The 22,857-nt window shown below is 44.9% G+C and overlaps 1 protein-coding gene across 1 annotated transcript in view; it reads right to left on the bottom strand.

The window, feature by feature from the left end:
• LOC139535475 (guanine nucleotide-binding protein G(i) subunit alpha-2-like) overlaps positions 1–22,857 on the bottom strand; it is a 150,795-nt gene that overhangs the window by 4,774 nt on the left and 123,164 nt on the right. The window contains exons 4-6 of the mRNA XM_071334903.1: positions 18,189–18,349; positions 6,726–6,854; positions 1,700–1,829 (exon numbers count right to left, since the gene is read on the bottom strand). Of these exons, the coding sequence (XP_071191004.1) occupies positions 1,700–1,829; positions 6,726–6,854; positions 18,189–18,349 (420 nt within the window). The remainder of the gene's footprint in view (positions 1–1,699; positions 1,830–6,725; positions 6,855–18,188; positions 18,350–22,857) is intronic.

The following is a 22,857-nucleotide window of genomic DNA, read 5'->3' as shown; positions in this document are numbered from 1 at the left end:
TAACAGGACCCTGAACAGCTTCTACCCCCAAGCCTAAGCAAGACTTCTAAGTAGTTTTAATCAAATGGATACCCAGATCACCTGAATTGACCCTTTTTTTGCACTAACTCTCTTACATGCAATCTCCATAGACAAACATTGTCAGTAGAAAGACCTTACTGAAGAGCTCAGTGACTTTCAACGTGGCACCGTCGTAGGATACCACCTTTCCAACAAGTCAGTTTGTCAAATTTCTGCCCTGCTAGAGCTGCCCCGGTCAACTGTAAGTGCTCAGCCGCGAACGGCTCAGCCGCGAAGTGGTAGGCCACACAATCTCACAGAACGGGACCGCCAAGTGCTGAAACGCGCAGGGCGCAAATATCAGCTGTCCTCGGATGCAACATTCACTATCGAGTTCGAAACTGCCTCTGGAAGTAATGTCAGCACAAGATCTGTTTGTCGGGAGCTTCATGAAATTCGTTTCCATGGCCGAGCAGCCGCACACAAGCCTAAGATCACCATTCACAATGCCAAGCGTTGGCTAAAGTGGTGTAAAGCTCGCCACCATTGGACTCTGGAGCAGTGGAAACACGTTCTCTGGAGTGCTGAATCACACTTCACCATCTGGCAGTCCAACGGACTAATCTAGATTTTACGGATGCCAGGAGAACGCTACCTGCCCGGTGCCAACTGCAAAGTTTGGTGGAGGAGGAATAATGGTCTGGGGCTGTTTTTCATGGTTGGGGCTAGGCCCCTTAGTTCCAGTGAAGGGAAATCTTAACGCTACATTCAACATACAATGACATTCTAGACGATGCTATGCTTCCAACTTTGTGACAACAGTTTGGGGAAGGCCCTTTCCTGTTTCAGCATGACAATGCACAAAGTGAGGTCCATACAGAATGATTTGTTGAGATCGGTGTGGGAGAACTTGACTGGCCTGCACAGAGCCCTGACCTCAACCCCATCAAAATGAATTGGAACACCAACTGCGAGCCAAGCCTAATCGCCCAACGACCTCACTAATGCTCTTGTGGCTGAATGGAAGCAAGTCCCCGTAGCAATGTTCCAACATCTAGTGGAAAGCCTTCCCAGAAGAGTGGAGACTGTTATATTAGCAAAGGGGTGACCAATTCCATGTTAATGCCCATAATTTTGGAATGAGATGTTCAACGAGCAGGTGTCCACATACTTTTGGTCATGTAGTGTATACAGTATATATATATATATATATATATATATATATATATATATATATATATATATACAGTATATATATATATATATATATATATATATATATATATATATATATATATATATATATATATTATAATCTTATCTTTAACTCTGCATTGTTGGAAATGGACCCGTAAGTAAACATTTCACTGTTAGTCTACACCTATTGTCTATGAAGCGTGTGACAAATAATATTTGATTTGATTATCAATTACATTTACACCCCTATAAAATCAATAAATGACACCATTTACATTCATACCCTTATAAAATAACTAATCTAATCTATCTAATCAAATAGCCTACTCCAGTGCACATACAGTATATTATGTAGATTAGTAACACATGCTTTATAATATGTACAGTATATGGATGTTCTGTGTAACCCACATCATAATGACATGATGACCAGTAACATGTGACCAGTTGAAAATGTGTGGATCCTAGAAATATAATAGGATAGGTGACTCTTCCTCCTCACCATCTCCTCATCCTCAGCCAGCACCAGGTCATAAGCACTCAGCGCAACACAGAAGATAATGGATGTGACTCCTTCAAAACAATGGATCCACTTCTTCCTCTCTGAGCGCTGGCCGCCCACGTCAAACATCCTGCAGGAGAGAGAGGGGGAAAGGGGGGGGAGAGTGAGAGAGAGATGAAGGTTGTAACACCAAAATAGGTAGATTGGGAAAAAAGAAAAAGGGGGTGAAGTTGATAGAGGAGAGAAGTAGAGAAGAAAAAGGGATTGGGAATGGGGGGAAGAAAGTGAGGGTGACATTCCATCCCAGGCCATGCATTAACATTTCATGAGGTTGTTCTGAGAACAAAGGCTGCTCGGGAGAGAGACAGCGAGAGATCCATTAGAGATGCTGGGCCGTGATAAAAGACCGCAGGGCCAACACAGGAAGCCCTCGGGGGCCATATATATCAAGCATCTCACAATTGGAGTTGTGATCTAGAATCAGGTCCCCCCTGTCCATATAATTACATTCATCGTAATTTAAAAGGCACAGAGGCAAACGCTTGAATTTTACTCCGAGTGGTCAGACGCTTGACGCCTAAACACTGTAGACACATTACACTGTAACCGAGGCTCTACCAGGTGAACAAATCAAATCAAAATCAAATTTGTCACATACACACGGTTACGCCACACAGGTGTGAATACACTGGTTATCAGGGGACGCTGAGGTTATACACCTGCTCGAGCTGTTATTCCCGCTAACAACACAGCCTCTCGATCACACATTAATGACCCACTATATCACAGAGAGCATCAACCTGCACACATGGGTTTTTACAAGCTTAGCCACACAAGATGAAGATGACCTAGTCTAGAACTAAGTAACAGGCTTGACTGTCCCGTGGCTCTGTCAACAACCAAAATGTGAATGACTTGGCATGGAATACGCTGTACCCGTATTATGTTATCATCCACAGTCCTTGACAATGAGCTTGACATTTCCACCGTGAACAAGTGTTCATTTCCCATGTACTGGTCCACAAAGACCAGTGTGTATATAAAGGGACTGAGTCCAGTATGCTTCATTCGTTTGAGGTATTCATTTAAGAATGGGTTGTACTGTAATGCTGCTGTTGTTGCTGTTCTGCCTCTCTGGGGCATGGGCACAGGGAGAGGTTGGAGAGAATGACATCACTCAACAGGGTCACAGGAATGGGGAGAGAACAAGGCTGCTGAGACTGCTGAGAGGCATGGTGGTAGAGCAGAGAGTGGAGCTGAGGAACATGGCAGCCAAATTGACAGCCAAGTAGAGGAGCTGAAGAAAGAGGTAAAGCATCAGAGTGAAGTGAGTGTGACTAAGAGTGAACTGCACTTCTACAAGAACAAAGTAGAGAAACTGAAGAGCAAAGACACAGCCCAAACAGCAGAACTATTCACCATGGGCCCGATTCAGACTTAGGAAACGTACGCCTTTCTTTTGCACAACTTTCCTATGCACTTCTCAGTAGTTGGTATTCAGACGTGGTTCCCTTGCGCGCACTGAATATATTTAATTCAACAGCTGATAACCCTCCCACTTCCTGGCCAACAGATTTTCTTGTGAGGTTTTCATTTATCTAAAGCCACCCCTTAAAATTTGGTGTACCTGAATTTTCTAGACAGACTCACTAGAATGTATGGAGAGAATGGTTCAGGGCCCGGTTTACCAAAAGCATCTTAAGGCCGAGCTGTTTCTCAAAACTATCGTTACTAAAGTTGCACTTGAAATCGCTTGTTATTTACCGACTGCCTCAGACCACTCATAGAACAGCTAAGTGCGTCCTTAGTTGCATTTTTTCCCTACCGCGTCACTTTAAACACAGAAGATCTCTGCGAAACATAAAATCAAGAAGTTGATCTGGCTCACTGTGACCGCTGATAACTTCACAACAAAGTTAATACAAAGTGGTGATGGTAGTGCTTGCAGCGATCATTTATTCACATTACAATAAAATATTTCAGTTGTTGTGTATATTACATTTGTTTTATTTGACAACTTTATTATTTTATTCCAAGTCATCATCTACTCTCTATAGAGCTGCTGCCTATGCGGTCTGACAAAATCACTATTTTGTAGTTCTTCAAAGTAAATAAGGCATAATTCTATGACCGCTGAATACCACCTATCAATCACTTAGAATATGTATTTTCAGGTACAGATACCACGCGAAGCAACAGCTGCTCTCTATATCCCCCCCACAATCACATAAAAGAAACACACAGACCGGACAAGTAGGTGCGCAATGGACTATGGTCATTGTAGTTAATTACCACATTTTCTGCACTTAACTATGTAGAATATTGGCCTGTTGGAAACTACAACTCTTACAGAAGCTGTGCAATGTGCACATTGAGCTCACAGAACAAAATGGAATTCAAATAATTAAACCGACTTGGTCAATTAGCTGTTTAAAAAACCAAAAATTACAGAATTTCGCTGTCAGTGCGCATGGATTTCCATAGGCTTTGGTCTCCAAATCTCGGCCCTGCAAATTATGAAGCCAGAGGCCTACAGTACAATTAGAATTATGAAAAACCACAAGGCTCACTGTGGAAAAGAGGCTGAAATACCAGTCTTGTTGACAAGCTTTTACTTTTGCTGAAATATGAGTGGTTTCACATTTGTCTCCAGAGATCATTAGGTAAAATAGTTGTAAACAATTGTCAATTAGCCTATATTTACAAACCCCTTATCCAAACGGATTACTCATTTACATAGCTTTTATCAATTTATAAATTACAGTGCATGGGGATTGGTGTTATTTCTATCAGTAATTTTTTTTAGATGTTGTTCCACTTGGAACCGACAGGTTGCTACATTCTAGTCTTGTGCTGATAAAATACAAATCAAAGGTACACAGTATTTAAAAAGGATTGCTTTAGATAAATTAAGAGAAATTGAACAACTCCCTGATCAAATTAGTAGGTTCAGTGGATTCAGTGGGTGTGTTTTCTGGGGTTGAATTAAATGCCTCCAGTGTGCGCAAGGGAGCCACAAACCTTGTTACTCATCTCAATAAGGTAAGTCTGAATACCAACTACTGAGAAGTGTGTAGAAAGGTGTGCATAGGAAAGGCATACATTTCATAAGTCTGAATCAGGCCCATGGTGAATAGTTCTGCTGTTTGGGCTGAATCCTTGCTCTCCAGTTCTTCTACTTTGTTCTTGTAGAAATGCAGTCCAGTGTTGAAGCTCAGCTCCATTCTCTGATCCATCACCTCTTTCTTCAGCTCCTCTACTTGGCTCTCACCGGCTGTCACTTAGGCTGCCATGTTCCTGTAACCACCCAAACTGATATATCGGTAGGCATGGGGTTCTCTGAGCTTAAATTATTTCTGTATATGGAATCAGAGATAGCAACACAAAACAAACAGACATAGCTAGTAAAAAAAAAAAGGATTCTTTCTTCTTTCATTTTCTCTAATGTACCACATCTCTTTTCCTTTTCTGTTGCCGTTGTCATTTTTATGCCATTCATTCTGTTGGTATTTTCCTGGAGATTAGTTTCCATAGCTACAGTCAACGGGATGGAGATAAAAAGAAGCGTCTTTTTTCTTATCGATTGTCCCCATGTTTTATTCATCCCTGACATCATGTCTGTGACAGAAGGCAAATGTCAGCCAGCCCTGTGCTCTGAGTTTAGCTGGAACCAGGTCACTGTGGACTCATGTCAGACCTCTTACACAGACAGACAGGAATGGCCTGATTATCACCATGTTTCTCATCGTCTATCTGGCTGTTTATAAAGCACATGTGAGCCGTGCCACTGAAACTTGAATGGATCTCCCATTGTATCAGGTGTGATGATGTTATTCGTTGATGCTACAGTTGTCAGCAGCACATTGACAACCAAACTGTCTGATGGAAGTATTAGATGTCTTAAAGAGACGTGCACCTCATACTAGACCAACTAGCAGCTCTCTCTATGTTCATGTACCAGTGCTTTCCAGTAGCATCTCTGCTCTGCTATCAACATTGTGTCAATTACAGATGAGTTCAGATTTCACTCTGAAGTCAAATGAATGGTGATACAAATAGAGCTTGATAAAAAAAAAGTGTTGCGTCCCCCTCAGGCTGTTCAGAGCCAGGAAGGTACAGGGGGTCTCACAACACTTCCTGGTCAGCCAGAGGTCACACACTCATTCAGCTGCAACACATACATGTAGTACACACACAACCACATACACCTTAGACATATCTAAAAAAGCAACGTTTGAAATGTGTTCTACCCTCTTTTGGCTTCAAGTCCCGAGTGACTGGTGTTACGGAGAGACATTTTAAAATGTTGTGATTGGCAGAACTACACATGATAAGGAAGCAGCACACGTCTAAAGAAAGTTAAAGACAAGGGGGGCCAGAAAGATAGACCAGGGGCTGGTATGTTAATATTTGTGCAATGAATACATTTGGTTTTCACATTCATGTAATAATGTAATGCTAGACCTCCCGAGTGGCGCAGCGGTCTAAGGCACTGCATCGCAGAGCTTGTGGAGTATCTACAAACCCGGGTTCGATCCCGGGCTGTGTCGCAGCCGGCTGCGCCTCGGAGGCAGCACACAATTGGCCGAGAATCGTCTGAGTTAGGGGAGGGTTTGGCAGGCCGGGATGTCCTTGTCCCATCTCGCTCTAGCAACTCCTGTGGCAGGCTGGGCGCAATGCACACTGACATGGTTGCCAATTGTAAGGTGTTTCCTCTGACACATTGGTACGGCTGGCTTCTGGGTTAAGCGAGCAGTATGGCTTGACAGGGTCGTGTTTCGGAGGACGCATGGCTCTTGACCTTCGCCTCTACCGAGTCCATGCGAGAAATGCAGCAATGGGACAAGAATGTAACCACCAATTGGATATCACGAAATTGGGGAGAAAAAGGGGTGAAGAGTAAAAACATATATATATATTATAATAATAATAATAATGTAATGCTCAGTTTCCCCCTGTCTCAATACACAAAAGCCATACAAATAAACACTAGTCGGGTTGCCAAGTTTGTTCTGAGAGCCCTTACTTGAAGTGCAAGTCTTTGAAGGTGAAGTGTGTCTCCACGATGCCAGTGGTCTTGACTCTGGTCCGCAGCACGTCCTGCTGTGTGGGGATGTAGTCTGATTTGGCTATCCTCTCCATTTCATTCAGGTAGCTGTGGCACACACACACATAATTATGATGAGGGGAGACACTCACACACACTGGCAAGACAATAACACACACACACACACACACACACACACACACACACACACACATCCAAGCAGAGAAACCAACCACAGATGTTCTCTGCTGTTCTGTTTTAGCACAGCAGTGATTCTGGATTGGTTCTGTTAACTTGCCACGGCCACAGAGTCTGTGTGCATGCTGTGTTTTTCTACATTTGTTCTAGGCCATAAATAGTCATGTTAGATCACCTCTCTCTCTCACTCCCTCTGCTTTCTCAAAGGGAACATTTCTATGGCAACGGCACTTTTTCCCCCCGCTTCACTTCAATGGGTTTTTACGCATGATATTTTAAGCATTTTGGAAAGCAAAATTGGTAATTTGAGCTGTAATCCATGATGCGTAGAAATCCCAGAGCTGTCACTGGGAGTTAAGATGAGATCGGCCACTCCACATGCTATTAAGTTGTATGTGAGGTGACATCAGATAAGACGCTTCACATTCCATGTTGTCATTCAGATCAATATGTGTCAGGGATATCAGGGCTAAAATCAGATCTGTGACACAGAGCCATAGATCAGGATGCGACACATATATGGAAACGTTTTTTCAAAGATTGAAAAGTCAATGGAGGTAGGGATAATTTTACTGGGAAGAACATCTCACTCTCTCACTCTTCCTCTCTCGCTCTGCTTCCCTCCCTCGCTAGTCCCTCTCTCACTCTGCTTCCCTTTGTGATGTGGAAGGGCCGTAGCACTCTGTCTGTAATTCTGTTCCATACTGGACACAGCCTGTCTGCTCTACGGATTTAATCATCAGCCAGGGCCAGAGCTAGCTGGTACCCCAGCCAATAGTCCATGAACACAGCACCGACAGGGATACTGACTGACATGCTCACAACATCAGTAGAATGGATTTGGTTTTCTCCACTGGATGATGTAGGTTTCCGCTATACTCCTTAATAATCAATGTGATCCTGGCAACGTCTATAGATATACAGTATCCACGCTTTACCAAGATCACATTGATAAAGGGGTATAAACTACTACATGGTATGGTGGAGCAAACCAAATCCCTTCTACTAGCATTCCAAGCAGAGCTCTATTCTTTATGATCAGAAATAGAGTATTGATCATAGAAACCCTTATGTTCTGATGTTACAGACAGACAGACAGACACAGATAGACAGTGACCATAAAACACACTGTATGTAAACTAACTCATGTGCACTATAGCCTTGTAAAGCAGCAGGGATCCATTCCATGGTGTTCATCCTCATGACCATAGATTGCTCATTTCCCTAAATCAGTCAATGCAACCTCTGTCAATACGGGTTTCAGCTATAGGCCTGTGCTCCTGTGCCTTGAGACAATCGTAGATCCTCCAGATCATTGTCACAAATGAGTTCATTAAGAAAAGGTGTCTTGTTGACTATCAACTTTTGAGTAGAGGAGCTCAATCGTCGTATGAAGAAAACTGACAAGGTTCCAATTGATTCTGGATTGATGGTGCTTCTGTCGTCTTTAGAGAAGGTCACATACTGGTTGTTATTTTCTGGTATAACTAATAAGAAATGCATGTTATATTATGGTCCTAATACAATAGATCATTTTAGGAGGGTTGAGCAATGTGTAGGTTAACTGGAGCTGCTATCTCTATAATTATTCAGCTAATTAACCAACGAAGAACTGATGGCTGCACTGAAAATTGTTAATTTTTGAATGCCGTTAAAATGATCAAAAACATAGTCCTCTATTGATCGTAGGTCCATTGTCATTTCTACACAGTTTCGATTGTGTCAGTCATTTTAAGTATTGAATTTGTTTCCCCCCTAAAAATATATTTTTTACGGATTAGTTTTCAGGAATTTCTCCTTTTTTTGATTTGCCAGGGTCGTCACTCTTTCTTTATCTTAGACTGCAGTCAGCGCTTCGTGCCCTTATGGGTCCCATGGGGTACACGTTTGGAAAGGCACCCAGTGAATTTTGACATTCTCTTCCAGAGGTTTTGTATCAGTTATTTGCTCTCATCTTCAATTACTAAAGCAGAAAGATCTTTTAATGGTTAAAGTGTATGTAAAGGATTTTGCTAGATGATGATGCTATTGATTGGGAAAATGTCTGGGAGAATATATTTCACTCATCAAAGAACCCCAAACCATCAGTGAATTAATTTTAAGCTCTGTCGTAGGTCGTACTGGACACCACTTGTAAGATTTCATGCAAAACGGGATCTAAGCCCAAACTGTGACCTATGTTCCCTCAATACACTTGGTTGGCACATACAAACATATGATATGGGGTTGTCCTGAGGTTTCTGAGTTTTATTGGAAAGTGTTGTCTATTCTCTCTGACATGATTGATAAAACTGTACCCTTTGAACCAATTCCTCTTTCACTTAATGACGATTCAGGTATGCAGCTGAAGGAGAAACAGTGTAAAGTGAAGTAAAACACACGTTGTTCAGTGCTGGTTGCCACCTCATGACCTTCATATAAGGAAATGGTTGGCATACTTTCAGGACGTAGTTATATTGGAGTTATCCACCGCCTGCATGAATAAAGCTAAACATACTACTATAGACATTTGGAAAGTAGCTGCCTCAATAATCTCTTTGTGATGTTATATGGGTAAACAATTGTACTGTATGTCATTTTTATTTTATTGTAGTGTTTGTCTGTTGTTTCGTTTTTTGGTATGTTTATGTTTTTTTTTTATATGATGTGTTGACTGGGGTTGGGGATGGGGTACCAGGGTTATGTTTGGGATGGGTGACTGGGGGGAAATGTGGGGTTGTTCAAAAAGGGGGGAATTGTATTGTGTTTTATTGATAGTATTGCCTTTGTGATCCAATAAAAAAACGATATAATAATTAATTCACTCTGTTCTCTTGTAGTGAAGGATGCATGCTATGACATTCATCAACCTTGATACATTATCATTAGTGTAAGAGTGTATGTGTATGGAGTGTATGGAGAAAAACAGCATATGAAAACCAATGTAAAACCTAAGGGAATCTGACTCTCCTTGGAAGTCATCCTAGAGCTCATCCTTGACCTTAAGGCTGACCCCTGCAGCTTGACCCTGCCCTGCAAGAGAGTCCTAATCCTGGGGCCTGCCAGGATGGAATCTCAGATAACTAATCAACACGTTATCATTCTAATGTTGTCTGGACTGCCAACCAGCAAGATAGAGCCATATGAGAGAGTCAGAGCATAAGGAGGATCATGATTTAGAGAAAGTTTCAGAGATTTGTCTGCTGATGCTTCCCCCTGTGGAGTAATGTGACAGGTTTCACACAGCAGCAGATGGGAGAGGAGATGAGAGCATGAGAGGAAAGGAGAGGAGAGGAACACATTACCACCATACATCAGTCTAATGGGAGGCTGGCCAGAGGTATTACACAGCCCTGAGTAAACCTGATATGATACAAACAAGCAGCCGATCAATCCAACTGCCATTGTTATACCATCAAGGTAAATACCCAGCCTTCTTCTCTAGGAAGAAATGAATGATCTCTATGTTTCTGTGATGCTATTAAAGAGGAAATTGGCAGACAAAGCCGAGTTGTTAAGCTGTATGCAAAGTAGACGGGGGCTCGTTTTCCAGTTTGAATAAAAAATAAAATCGCAGCAGGAGGGGATAGCGAGATCTAACTGGTGGTAAATGTTGGCCTCCTGGTGTGTGTGCAGATTGCATACTGATTGTAGTAGAGGAAGGGAGGGGATGGAGGGAGGAGTTGTTATTGAAAGTCTTGGAGTTGATTCCCCCTGGCATGGGGGAGTGTTACTGACAGTCAGAAGGTGTTATTGAAAATCCACAAAAATGCTGTTTGTCACACCCTGATCGGTTTTACCTGTCTTTGTGCTTGTCTCCACCCCCCTCCAGGTGTCGCCCATCTTCCCCTGAGCATTTATACCTGTGTTCTCTGTCTGTTGCCAGTTCGTCTTGTCTTGTCAGGTCTTACCAGCGTGCTTTCCCGTTTTCCCGTTTCTGAAGTGTTTGTTTCCTAGTTTTCCCGGTTCTGACCATTCTGCCTGCCCTGATCCCGAGCCTGCCTGCCGTCCTGTACCTGCCTAACTCTAACCTGATTACGAACCTCTGCCTGTCCTCGACTTGCCCTGTCCTCGACCAGCCCTTTAAAATAAATTATTGAGAACTGCACTTTCCGCCTCCTGTGTCTGCATCTGGGTCATATCCTGAGTCGTGATAGTACGAACTGGCCATAACTGATCCAGCAGACTCAGACCAGCTCCACAATGCTGTCTCCCAGCAAGGAGCCACCATTGGAAGACACAAGGAGTTATTGCAATGCCTTATGGAGGGACTCCATACCCTGGCAGAACGCCATGACCTGCGTTCGATACATTGCTGGAGCAATTCCGCCGATTCCCTACAAGGCAGCAAGCCACACCAGTAATTCCCCAAACTCTCAGCAACCCCACCACCAGCGGCACTTCTTCCCAGCGTACCACAGTGTCCCGAGAACCGCGCCTACCTCCCCCGGAGTGCTACGCTGGAGATTCTGGAACCTGCTGGGCCTTTCTCTCCCAGTTCTCCCTCATCTTCGAGCTACAGCCTTCGTCGTTCCTCTCGGACAGCTCGAGGATAGGGTTCCTCATAACGCTGATGTTCGGGAGTGCACTCGCCTGGGCTACGGGCGGTGTGGGAGCAACAGTCCGCCGTCTGCCTCAGTCTGGAGGAGTTTGTGGCGGAAGTACAGAAGGTGTTCGATTCTCCGTTGTCCGGGAGAGAGGGTGCTCGTAAACTGCTCCAGCTACATCAAGACTCCCATAGTGTGGCAGACTACGCAGTGGAGTTTCGTTGGCGGCTGACAGTGGCAGCTGACAGGGCCTGGAACCCGGAAGCATTATTCAACATGTTCCTTCACGGATTATTGGAGGTGATCAAAGATGAGTTCACAGCCCGGGAGCTGCCCATGGACCTCGACTCCCTCATAGCCTTGACTATCTGGATTGATAGGCGGCTACGAGAACGTAGGAGGGAGAGAGAATCTGTTCCCTGTCGCCCTCGCTCACCCTCGATTCCCACAACGCCTCAGAGGAATCCTGGAAACACCCAAAGTAATTTACGAGAGAATCCAATGTCACCTGAGTGCTCACAGGAATCACCGAGGGCGGCTACTGGGAAGGGCTCGATTGTCTCCAGATGAACGTTTACGCAGACTGAACACCAGGAGCTGTCTGTATTGCGGGACTACAGGACATTATATTTCCACCTGTCCATTAAAAAGACCAGGCTCATCAGTAAGTACGAGGACTCTGGTGAGCCGTACGGGGATTTTCCAATCTCCCATTACTCGCACCCATCTCCATGCCACCCTGTTGTGGGGTGACCGGGCCAAATCACTCCAGGTGCTCATTGACTCTGGGGCCGATGAAAGCTTTATTGACGCTACCTTGGTGTCGGAGCTGGGCATCTCCACTCAACCCCTCTCCATTCCCATGGACGTCAGAGGGCTGGATGGGAGCTCTATTGGCAGAGTCACCCGCACTACGATTCTGAACAACATATGACTATCAGGAAATCACACAGTGCATAGAGTTCCTGCTCATAGAATCTCCCCATGTACCCGTGGTTTTGGGATATTCATGGCTCCAGAAGCACAATCCCCTGATTGACCTGGCTACTGGTTCTATCGTGGGTTGGAGCCCGTTCTGCCATGCTCATTGTCTTAAGTCAGTCCAGCCTGCCCCAGGATGTCTACCTGTAGGCTTGAGAGAAGCCTCGGATCTCTCCGCCATTCCCGCGGAGTACCTGGACCTCCGGGAACTCTTCAACAAGGCCCACGCTACGTCTCTTCCTCCGCATCGACACTATGACTGCGCCATTGACCTTACCCCGGGCGGCCGGGTCAAAGAGACCAAGGCTATGGAGTACATTGAGAACTCTCTCACTGCAGGGAGTATTCATCCATTGTCCGGCGCGGGGTTCTTCTTTGAGTAGAAAACAGCCTTTAACACGGCTAGTGGATACTATGAGTACTTAGTTATACCATTCGGACTGACCAACACCCACCCGGTGTTCCAGGCCCTGGTCAACGATGTGCTCCGGTACATGCTGGACCAGTTCGTGTTTGTCTACCTCAACGACATCCTTGTCTTTCCTGTTCAGCTCAAGAACACGTCCTCCACGTCCGACAAGTCCTTCAGTGTCTCCTGGAGAACCAGCTTTTCGTTAAAGCGAAGAAGTGTGAATTCCATCGCTCCACCATCTCCTTCCTAGGATACGTCATCGCTGCAGGGTATATACAGATGGATCCCGACAAGGTGAGAGCGGTGTTGGATTGGCCTCAACCCACATCCAGAATGCAGCTGCAACGTTTCCTGGGGTTTTCTAATTTCTACCGCCGCTTCATCCGGGGCTACAGCATCCTGGCATCCCCCCTCTCAGCACTCACCTCTCCCAAGGTTCCGTTCACGTGGTCTCCAGCAGCTGACCAGGCGTTCTTGGACCTCAAACATCGATTCACTACAGCCCCCATCTTAATCCATCCGGACATGCCCTGTCAGTTTGTGGTGGAGGTCGTAGCCTCGGATGTCGGAGTGGGGCTGTCCTGTCCCAGCGTTCTGCCCAGGACCAAAAGCTGCACCCCTGCGCTTTCCTCTCCCATCGTCTTACCCCTGCTGAGAGGAACTATGACGTTGGAAATAGAGAACTCCTCGCCGTCAAGATGGGGTTGGAGGAGTGGAGGCACTGGTTGGAGGGGACGGAACCACCATTCTTAGTGTGGACTGACTATATCTCCGCACACGCAAGTGCCTCAAATCTAGGCAGGTTCGTTGGGCCCTGTTATTCACTTGTTTTAATTTCAGTCTCTCCTACCACTCGGGGTCCAAGAACATGAAGCTTGATGCACTTTCACGGTTGTATTTCCCCGCAGCTACTCCATCTGACCCCAATACCATCCTCCCTACCTCCTGTCTACCGGCTGCAGTCGTCTGGGGTATAGAGAGCCTGGTCTGTAAGGTGCAGCATTCCCAGACGGAATTCGAGGGGGCTAACCGGATGTTTGTCCCGGACTCTGCCCATTCCCCGGTCCTGGAATGGACACATTTCTCAATATTGACCTGCCATCCAGGCTCCCATAGGCCTCTGGCTTTCATCTTCTTCAACCACTCCCTGTTCCTCACCGCCCTTGGTCCCATATATCCCTGGACTTTGTTACTGGGCTTCCCGGCAACACTACTATCCTGACGGTGGTGGATAGGTTTTCTAAAGCTGCCCATTTTATTCCCCTTCCCAAGTTACCCTCAGTCAAGGAGACAGCTCAGCAAATGGTGCAGCACGTCTTCCGGATCCATGGACTTCCGGTTGACATTGTCTCTGATCGTGGTCCCCAGTTCTTGTCCTGGTTCTGGAAGGCGTTCTGCACCATCATTGGGTCGTCAGCCAGCCTGTCCTCTGGTCTCCACCCCTAATCTAACAGCCAATCGGAGCGAGCCAATCAGGACCTGGAGACGGCCCTTTGTTGCCTCGTCTCCGCCAACCCCACCACCTGGAGCCAGCAACTCATGTGGGTGGAAAACGCCCATAACACCCTTCCCTGCTCGGCCACTGGTCTCTCGCCCTTCGAGTGTTCCTTGGGATATCAGCCCCCACTCTTCCCTGAGCAAGAAGTCAGCATACACTCTGCCCAGATGTTCATCCGCCGCTGTATACCTGGAAGAGAGCCTGGGCTGCTATTTTTGAAGACCACATCCAGGTATCGTGACAAGCGGATTGCCACCAGATCCCTGCTTCCCGCTATCGGCATGGGCAGAGGGTATGGCTGTCCACTCGGGACCTGCTCCTCTTGGTGGAGTCCCGTAAACTTTACCCCTGTTTCATCATCAGTGGAGATTCCCTTTCCCCATCTCTAAAATCCTTAGCCCCTTTGTTTTTCATCTTCTGTTGCCCCACACCCTCCGTATCCATCCTATGTTTCATGTGTCCAAGATAAAACCTGTGTCTCACTGTACTTTGTCTTTTGTACTATCGCCTCCTATGTCTGCATCTGGGTCATATCCTGAGTCGTGATACTGTTCCCTGAAGGAGGTAAACAAGGTATAAGGCAGCTATGGGGAGTTTGCTCGTCAGCGCCCTCTACTGAATAACATTAGAATCACGCATGTCAAGAGCAATGACTGGTGGGAAGTCAATGACCTGAAAACGAGGGCCCCACCCTGGATAGCAGAACCGCTCCCGTGGTGAGGCGCCCGGAGCGAGGGAAAGTGTGCACCCCTCCACAGCAGTAGAGAGCGACTCAAGGATAAGAGGGGGCAAGAGGGGATATAACTCAACCCATGGGGGTCCGCAGCAGCAACAGCCACAGGTCCCTCCACCGAGCTAAAGCCCATAGGCATGACAGGGATACCCGGAGTGACCGGTTTAGGTGGCGCGATGCGTCCATGTGTGAGTCTTTCGCTCACTGCTGGAAAGGTCGCATGAGCAACAGCCAGGGGGGAAACACAGCCATCATAGAAGCCATCATCTCTTATAGGCGCAGGCACTGGCGAAAACCTATCTGAAATTGGACCAAGCAAAGCCAGAAACGGGCCTCCCTCTGCAGGGACAAGAATGCACGATTCTCGACTGAGTCTAAACGGAATGTGCTGAGATGGAGTCAAATAGCTCTTCTCTTGATTCACTATGAAACCCAGAGACTGAACATGGGAAACCAGCATGGATGTGTGTTACATCACCTGCTCCCTCGACTCCGCTACCACCAGCCAATAATGCAGGTAGTCCAATATCCTGAGCCCCAGACACCACAGAGGTGCCAAACCCGCCTCCACAACTTTGGTGAAAGTGTGAGGCAAGAGTGAAAGCCTGAAAGGGAGGTCCATCAACTTGTAGACCACAGCCTTGAAATGGAACTTCAGGAACTTCCTGTGAATGGAATATATGGCCACAAGAAAGTATGTGTTTAACAATGTTTTAATATAAGAGCTGATGTTTGCCCTGTCCACTCTGGGTTAACTAGTCGAGTCAGTTAAGAACAAATTCTTATTTAAAATGACGGCCTATCAAAAGAAAAAAGGGGGACAGTGGCTGGGATTAGAAATATTTTTTTAAATAAAAATATAGGACAAAATACACATCACGATAAGAGAGACACCACAACACTACATAAAGAGAGACCTAAAACAACAACATAGCATGGCAGCAACATATGAAAACATAGCATGGTAGCAAAACAACATGACAACATGGTAGCAACACAACATGGCAGCAGCACAACATGGTAGCAGAAAGATTTAGGGAGTCCCATTGCTTTAAGACTTTGTCAGGTGGTTTAAGCATGTCCCAGTTTAGGTCACCTAGCAGGACAAATTCAGACTTAGTGTAAGGGGCCAGGAGAGAGCTTAGGGCATTTAGGGTACAGGCCGGTGCTGATGGTGGCCGATAGCACCCAGCAACAGTCAACAAAGAGTTATTTGAAAGTTTAATGTGTAAAACCAGCTAATTTAACTGTTTGGGGACAGACTTGGTCGAGACAACTGAAGGTGTTCCTTGGTAACGATTACCACTCCACCACCTTTGGAAGATCTGTCTTGCCGAAAAAGGTTATAACCAGAAAGGTTAACATCAGTGTTCAAAAGACTCTTTCTTAACCATGTTTCAGTAATGACCAACACATCTGGATTGGAGCTGTGAAGCTACACTTTCAATTGATCAATTTTAGGTAATAAACAGAAAACCCAGGCTTTTACGAGAGTGAAGTGAAGCAGATATCAGGGCACAAGTCGGAATTGGGGCTAGCAGTGACATACCCCAATTTGCAGTGCCACTTGGAGGTAGTTGTCACAGCAAACATCTGGGGAGGGGGGCAAGGGGAGACCCCAGCCAGTGCCACCTCCCCTTTCACTGCGCTATGTGCGCGGGGGTTGCACACATTAGGAATAAACCCAGGGAAAAAACGTTATCATGGAGGTGATCATGCCCACCAGTCATAGGTACCGGTGACACCGCACCTTGTAACCCAGCTAGAAAAGGGACAAACAGCTCTGAAAAACAGACCCCATCTGTGATAACAGACAGGGCCATTCGTAATTAAATCTAATTCCCAGGAACAAAACGCGTTGAGCAGGAGACAGACATCTCATCTTGGAGTTCATATGAACCACAGAGACTGTGTGTGGGATAAAAGCATGATTGCCAATCACCTACCGAGTCCATAACCTATATCACTAAGTACCTCATAGGGACCAGAGGGAGGACCCAGCAATGAATCCCAGTAATAAGACACCTATGGAAAGGGGTACCCCCTTGTGGTTAGCGAGCACCTGGGGAGCACGTTGTGCTTCCGTGATACTGTATAGCCCACCATAGCCTGGCCCTTTTATAAGCACAGACAGAGGCACTGTTGTCACAGTATGCTAGCCGACATCCAACATGCAGCTTATCAGTCTTGCTACCTGGCATTATCCCCGCAGGCTAGCACTAGCCGCAGTACAGTCAACTAGAATAACCAATTGACTGAACGCTTCATATGCTAAATGAGAGAGCTACACAAACCCATGAAATTATCAGTGGCAGTACGCTAGCTAACTGGCCTTAATGAGTTAGCTATACAGCGCTGTTTAACTAGCCTGATCCCGTCCACATAAGAGACAATCATCGACCAAGTCTGGGAAGAGAGGTAAACGGCGCTTGACTGAGGCAGGGCACAGACGGCAGGGCACAGGCGGCAGGGCACAGACGGCAGGGCACAGACGGCAGGGCACAGACGGCAGGGCACAGGGCACGCCCACCGACCTGGCCAACCTCTCCCGTCAAGTCGCCTCCCTTAGCCAGCGACAGAGTGCACAGCAACCAGGTTGAGCCAGGGCAACTTTTGTATGCCTCGACCAAATTCAAACTCACGAAACCGGTTATCGAGCTTTAACACACAACATCCAGAAGGATGAGCATGCACTCCTTAAGTGGGATAGTTAAGTTGGAGCAAAGCCTGATAGATTTAGTGTAAATTGTTTTTTAATGCGTGAAATTATTCCGCTCAAGGTGAAAAACATTGAAGGAATGAGTGCTTTGGCCTTGTCAGATGTGATTCTAATGTTCTTCAGTAGAGAACGCTAGCGCAAACTCCCCATAGCTGTGTTGTAACGAGTTGACCGACTGAAAGGGAACCACAGAGTGTTTTATATCCTCATGAAGGGATGTAGTCTAAAGTTATAGAGCGTATTTTACTGTATTACTAACCATAGCCCAAATAAGACGGCCCTCCCATACCGCTCTTTGCTGCAGCAAACAAACAAACAAACAAACAAAAAACACACAAACAGCCAAACACACACACACACACAATGCCTACTCACTATGCGGCTGAGTCATTGAGCTGGTATTCTCTGGAGCGTGTGAAGCAGCTCTGCACCCCGCTGTCGGACCACAGGCGACGGATCACTTTGGACAGGTCATCGGGCAGGATGCCCTGCTCCTCAGCAGCAGCCGACAGGGCAAAGAGCTGGCGGGCGTCATCCTGCAGGGGTGGGAGCGGACAGGAGAGGGCCATTATGGCCAGAGCTAGGAGGCAGCAGGTCAGACATACCACAGGACTACAGAACAGTCATTGCCACAGACATCACAGAGAGTGAGGGCTTATGTTTAGATCTCAGGAGGGAAAACCCACATTATCAACAAGCAAACACATCTGCTGGGATGAGGCAAGATCTGATCATAAATAGTTAAAGGGTCTCCCTAGCCACAAGACACAATGATTGAGTGACTCAGATTAAGCTAATAAATATTGGTGTGTTTTGACAGGTGGCCAATGGCCCAAGGTCAATTGTGCCACAGTTTAAATACGTAGCTTTATATATTGTTATGTCATCACTGGGGACCTGTCATAACCAGAGGCCAGGCAATCTCCACTGTGTGTATGGCTAATATTGGAGATATATTAGTGTCTGGCTGATAAATAATCCACTGTTGTAATAAAGTGTGACAGTGGCAGCTAATGGCAGGCAGGAGATAGATATATTTCCTCTGGGTGTTTCTCCCACTACCTTCTGTCCTGTAAATAGACAGGAATTAATGGGATGATGGTGATGATGACAACAGAAGTCTGTCGCCAATGTGAAGGGGTCAAAGTCACGACATTAAATAGTTCAGAGTTATGGCCACACATATCTCTCCTATTGTCCAGCTAATGAGTGAGAGGGCTAGCAAGTCAGTAAGCTCTGTACCCACCCAGCTACCGTGGAATCCCTACCTAGTCAGGCATTCATCTCTCTATAGTGAGATGAACACCTGTCTAGGCTCAGAGAGCCAGCCACCTCCATAACCATAGACTCAGCAGAACAGACTGATGAACACCTCCACATACTGTACACTGTACATCTCTCCAACCACATACACATACAGTATGCAGATCTGCTGTGTCACCTGTGTTTCCATACTAGCAAATTAGCTAAACTCAAAGTGGATAATCAATCAATTTGGTGAAGTGGACCAAAATTGCCATAAATATACAGTTCAATTTAAGACTGGGAGTGAAGCAATGTTATTACAGTAAACTAAAACTGAAACTAAACTGAAAACTGAATAGTTTTTTCATGATTAGTTAACTGAAATAAAATAATGAACAGACTTGTTTGAAAAACTAAAACTATACTGAAACTCAGCGGCGTGGAACTAGTTTTACACGGAGTTACATTATTTTCCAGAGAGTCCCGAGTTGATTATCCCTTTTATACCAAGGCTATAATTGAAAACATTTCCGCAAGAAATTTAGAAATGTGTTCAACATCCACTGAAGTAGCTAGCAAGTTTACCAAATTAACCAAATTGAACCAAATTGAACAATGCCAATAATGTTTTCAATTCGACTTTGGCTTTCAAAAGCAGCTCAAACATAGAACATGTAAGAATGAACTTCATAGTCATTGAATAATACTGTACATTATAGGGAATCATAAAACTGGTTGTTTGGATCCTGGATGCTGATTGGACAAGCAGCGTTCCAAGCCGTGCTGTATTGGCCTTCACAGACACACATATGCCTGCTAAGTTCCATCTGAAAATTATCACTGCGCCCCCATAACAATATCATGTTCATGTCCGAATCATCTCTTGTATTTATCTAAACTCGCACATTATTTCCCTTTGCTTCCAGTCTAGCATTTCGTTTGGCACAGCGGGGTTAATATAAGCATCACTGTCTGCCTGATCTCTGTATCATAGACGCCTTTCTGTGTTTACAAACATTGTCGCAAGAGGGCGATGCGTGCAAATTGGTGGCAGAAAAAGGGGGGTTCAAATATGGAACACCAGCAAAAGAAAAAGCCTCTATTTACATGTTTCTTATGAGTGCATTTCACACTACTTTTGGATTACAATTGAAAGTTTGTGTTATCATCACAAATCAACTGCATTATTCTTAAAAAACACTTCAACCAGTAAAATGGCTCTTTGGCTAGCTTTTGTTACAGCCTATATCAATGAGCGTTAGCATTATAGCTAACAACTGCTGCATCCCAAATAGTTATTTTGCAAAGATCACATCCAAATATAATCTTAGCGAATATTCAGGCAAGAATCAAAACGTAATTGTACGCATATGAGAACCCCAAAAAGTTATTTTGTAATAAAACGTAAATCTAGGCAATGTTGAATGGGCACAGATGGCGATGGCTTTCTTACTGCTGCAAAAGAGTTGCACGCATCTGTGCATTACGTCAGTGTGTCGTGTACTGGAAAGGGGTCTATACATAGAGGGTGAACAGTGCCCAGACGAGACGAGACAACTTTTTCTGAGCTAGGCGAAATCACACCGTCATTATCATGGCCATATCCAAGTAAATGCCAAATGAAAAAAGCTCACCAAACAACATTGCAGCTATAGCGTACTGCCATTCCAGGTTCAATGACTGAATTAACTGACGTTTTTTAGCTAGCTAGCAAATGTGAAGAACGTTATCGAGCCTGCAAAGCAACCATTTTGTTGGGAACGGTTGACCACTCCTTTTGCATAGCTATGCAACTATGCAAAAATAATTAACGACTGGGTCTGTAGCAACATGACTAAAATAACTAACAACCAGATTTTTGTCCGGACTATATCTTTTGGTGGAAGAATGAAATTGTATTAATTTTCTTATCAAAATAACACTAATGAAAATATGTATCGTAAATCATTGTTATTTTAATATGTTGGTAACAGTTTTATAAAAGCAATAAGGCATGCAAGGCAGTGCTGGGGCTCCCGAGTGTCGCAGCGGTCTCAGTGCTAGAGGCGTCACTACAGACCCAGATTCGATTTGAGGCTGTATCACAACCGGCCGTGATTGGGAGTCCCATAGGGTGGTGCACAATTGTCCCAGCATCGTCCGGGTTAGGGTTTGGCCAGGGTAGGCCCTCATTGTAAATAAGAATTTGTTCTTAACCGACTTGCCTAGTTAAATAAAGGTTAAATAAAAAATGTATAAATAAAAGTATCATGAATACAGTCACAGGTAAATTGCGTGAGGCCGAACAACGGCATTTACTTCAGACTGTCACGTTCTGACCATAGTTCTTTTGTGTTTTCGTTGTTTTAGTGTTGGTCAGGACGTGAGCTGAGTGGGCATTCTATGTTGTGTGTCTAGTTTTCCTGTTTCTGTGTTTGGCCTGATATGGTTCCCAATCAGAGGCAGGTGTTAGTCATTTGTCTCTGATTGGGAGCCATATTTAGGTAGCCTGTTTTGTGGGTGGTTGTCTTCTGTCTTTGTGTCTATGCACCAGATAGGACTGTTTCGGTTTTTCACATTTATTGTTTTGTAGTTTGTAGTGTTCACGTTTTTGTCATTATTAAAACATGATAAACACTAACCACGCTGCGCTTTGGTCCGATCCCTGCTACACCTCCTCTTCAGACGAAGAGGAGGACATCTGCCGTTACACAGACTGTATTCACGATGCAGCACTGCCTCTTGTGTCTTACTGTTTAAATAATTGACGCTATAGAATGCCCTTCAATCCAAACAAAAACAAATATTCAACATGCCATGGAATAAAATAAACTATCATGAATTACTATATGTTCACTTTTTTGTTTTTTTTGTTGGGGGGGGCAAAATCGAATGGGGTTTTCCAACTTTTTTTCTAATGGGCTGTTCAAGCTTCTGAATCTAGCACGTCACATTGAGATTGACTTTATACTTTAAAGGTAGACTCAGCGAGATGACGTTGCCACGAGCAGCACCACAGATATTGGGAGCGTTTGAGTGGTAAGGCTAAAGCAGCCGACAGTAGACTAAAGTCGAGGAGTGAAGTCGGGAGAGGTGCATCTGTGACACCCGAAAGTGGCAAGAAGTGACATCCTCAAAAACACCAAAACTTTACAACACATTCATGGCTACTACCCTCCCACGCATAGGCTACTTTATGTCCCTAACACTAAAACTGAAAATAAATCATATAAAAATGTTTTAGAAATGTTTTAATAAAACCTAAATTAAACTAGTAAAGTCGATCTGAAAACAAACTGAAACTAAACTGAATTTCAAATCAAATCTTAAAACGAATAGAAATAAAAATGAATATAAAAACACAAAACTACAGTTTAATAGCCTCGGAGTGCAGTTCACAGAGGATTTTTGGCCTGTGTTTTGGGCATCTTTCTCTGATATGAAATGGCAAAGCAAATGAAATGAAATAACACAGCATATGGAGGCAAGATTTCCTCTCTGGGCACTGGGCTTAGGATGACTCACTGAGCCAATTCTGGGCACAAGTATGTGTGTGTGTGTGTGTGCACACAAGTGTGTGTGTGTCCATGCACTGTTCTCTGTGTGTTCTTGTGCATCACTGTCTATACGTAAATGTTGTCTGTTGTCTGAATGTACTGTATGAGAGCATGTTTGTGGCAGCCGGTGCACTAATTGCCTGCATAGGAGACAGAGTAAGTATCATTAGGTCCAACGACACACTGTATGAAGGATGGTCTGAAAACACAGAGGAGCGTACCCATCCATCCTCCCTTAAAAACCAAGGCAGACTCTCTAGTCA

Source organism: Salvelinus alpinus, chromosome 12, assembly GCF_045679555.1.
Source record: "Salvelinus alpinus chromosome 12, SLU_Salpinus.1, whole genome shotgun sequence".
NCBI lineage: Eukaryota > Metazoa > Chordata > Actinopteri > Salmoniformes > Salmonidae > Salvelinus > Salvelinus alpinus.
This window is presented reverse-complemented; position numbering and strand designations above follow the sequence as displayed.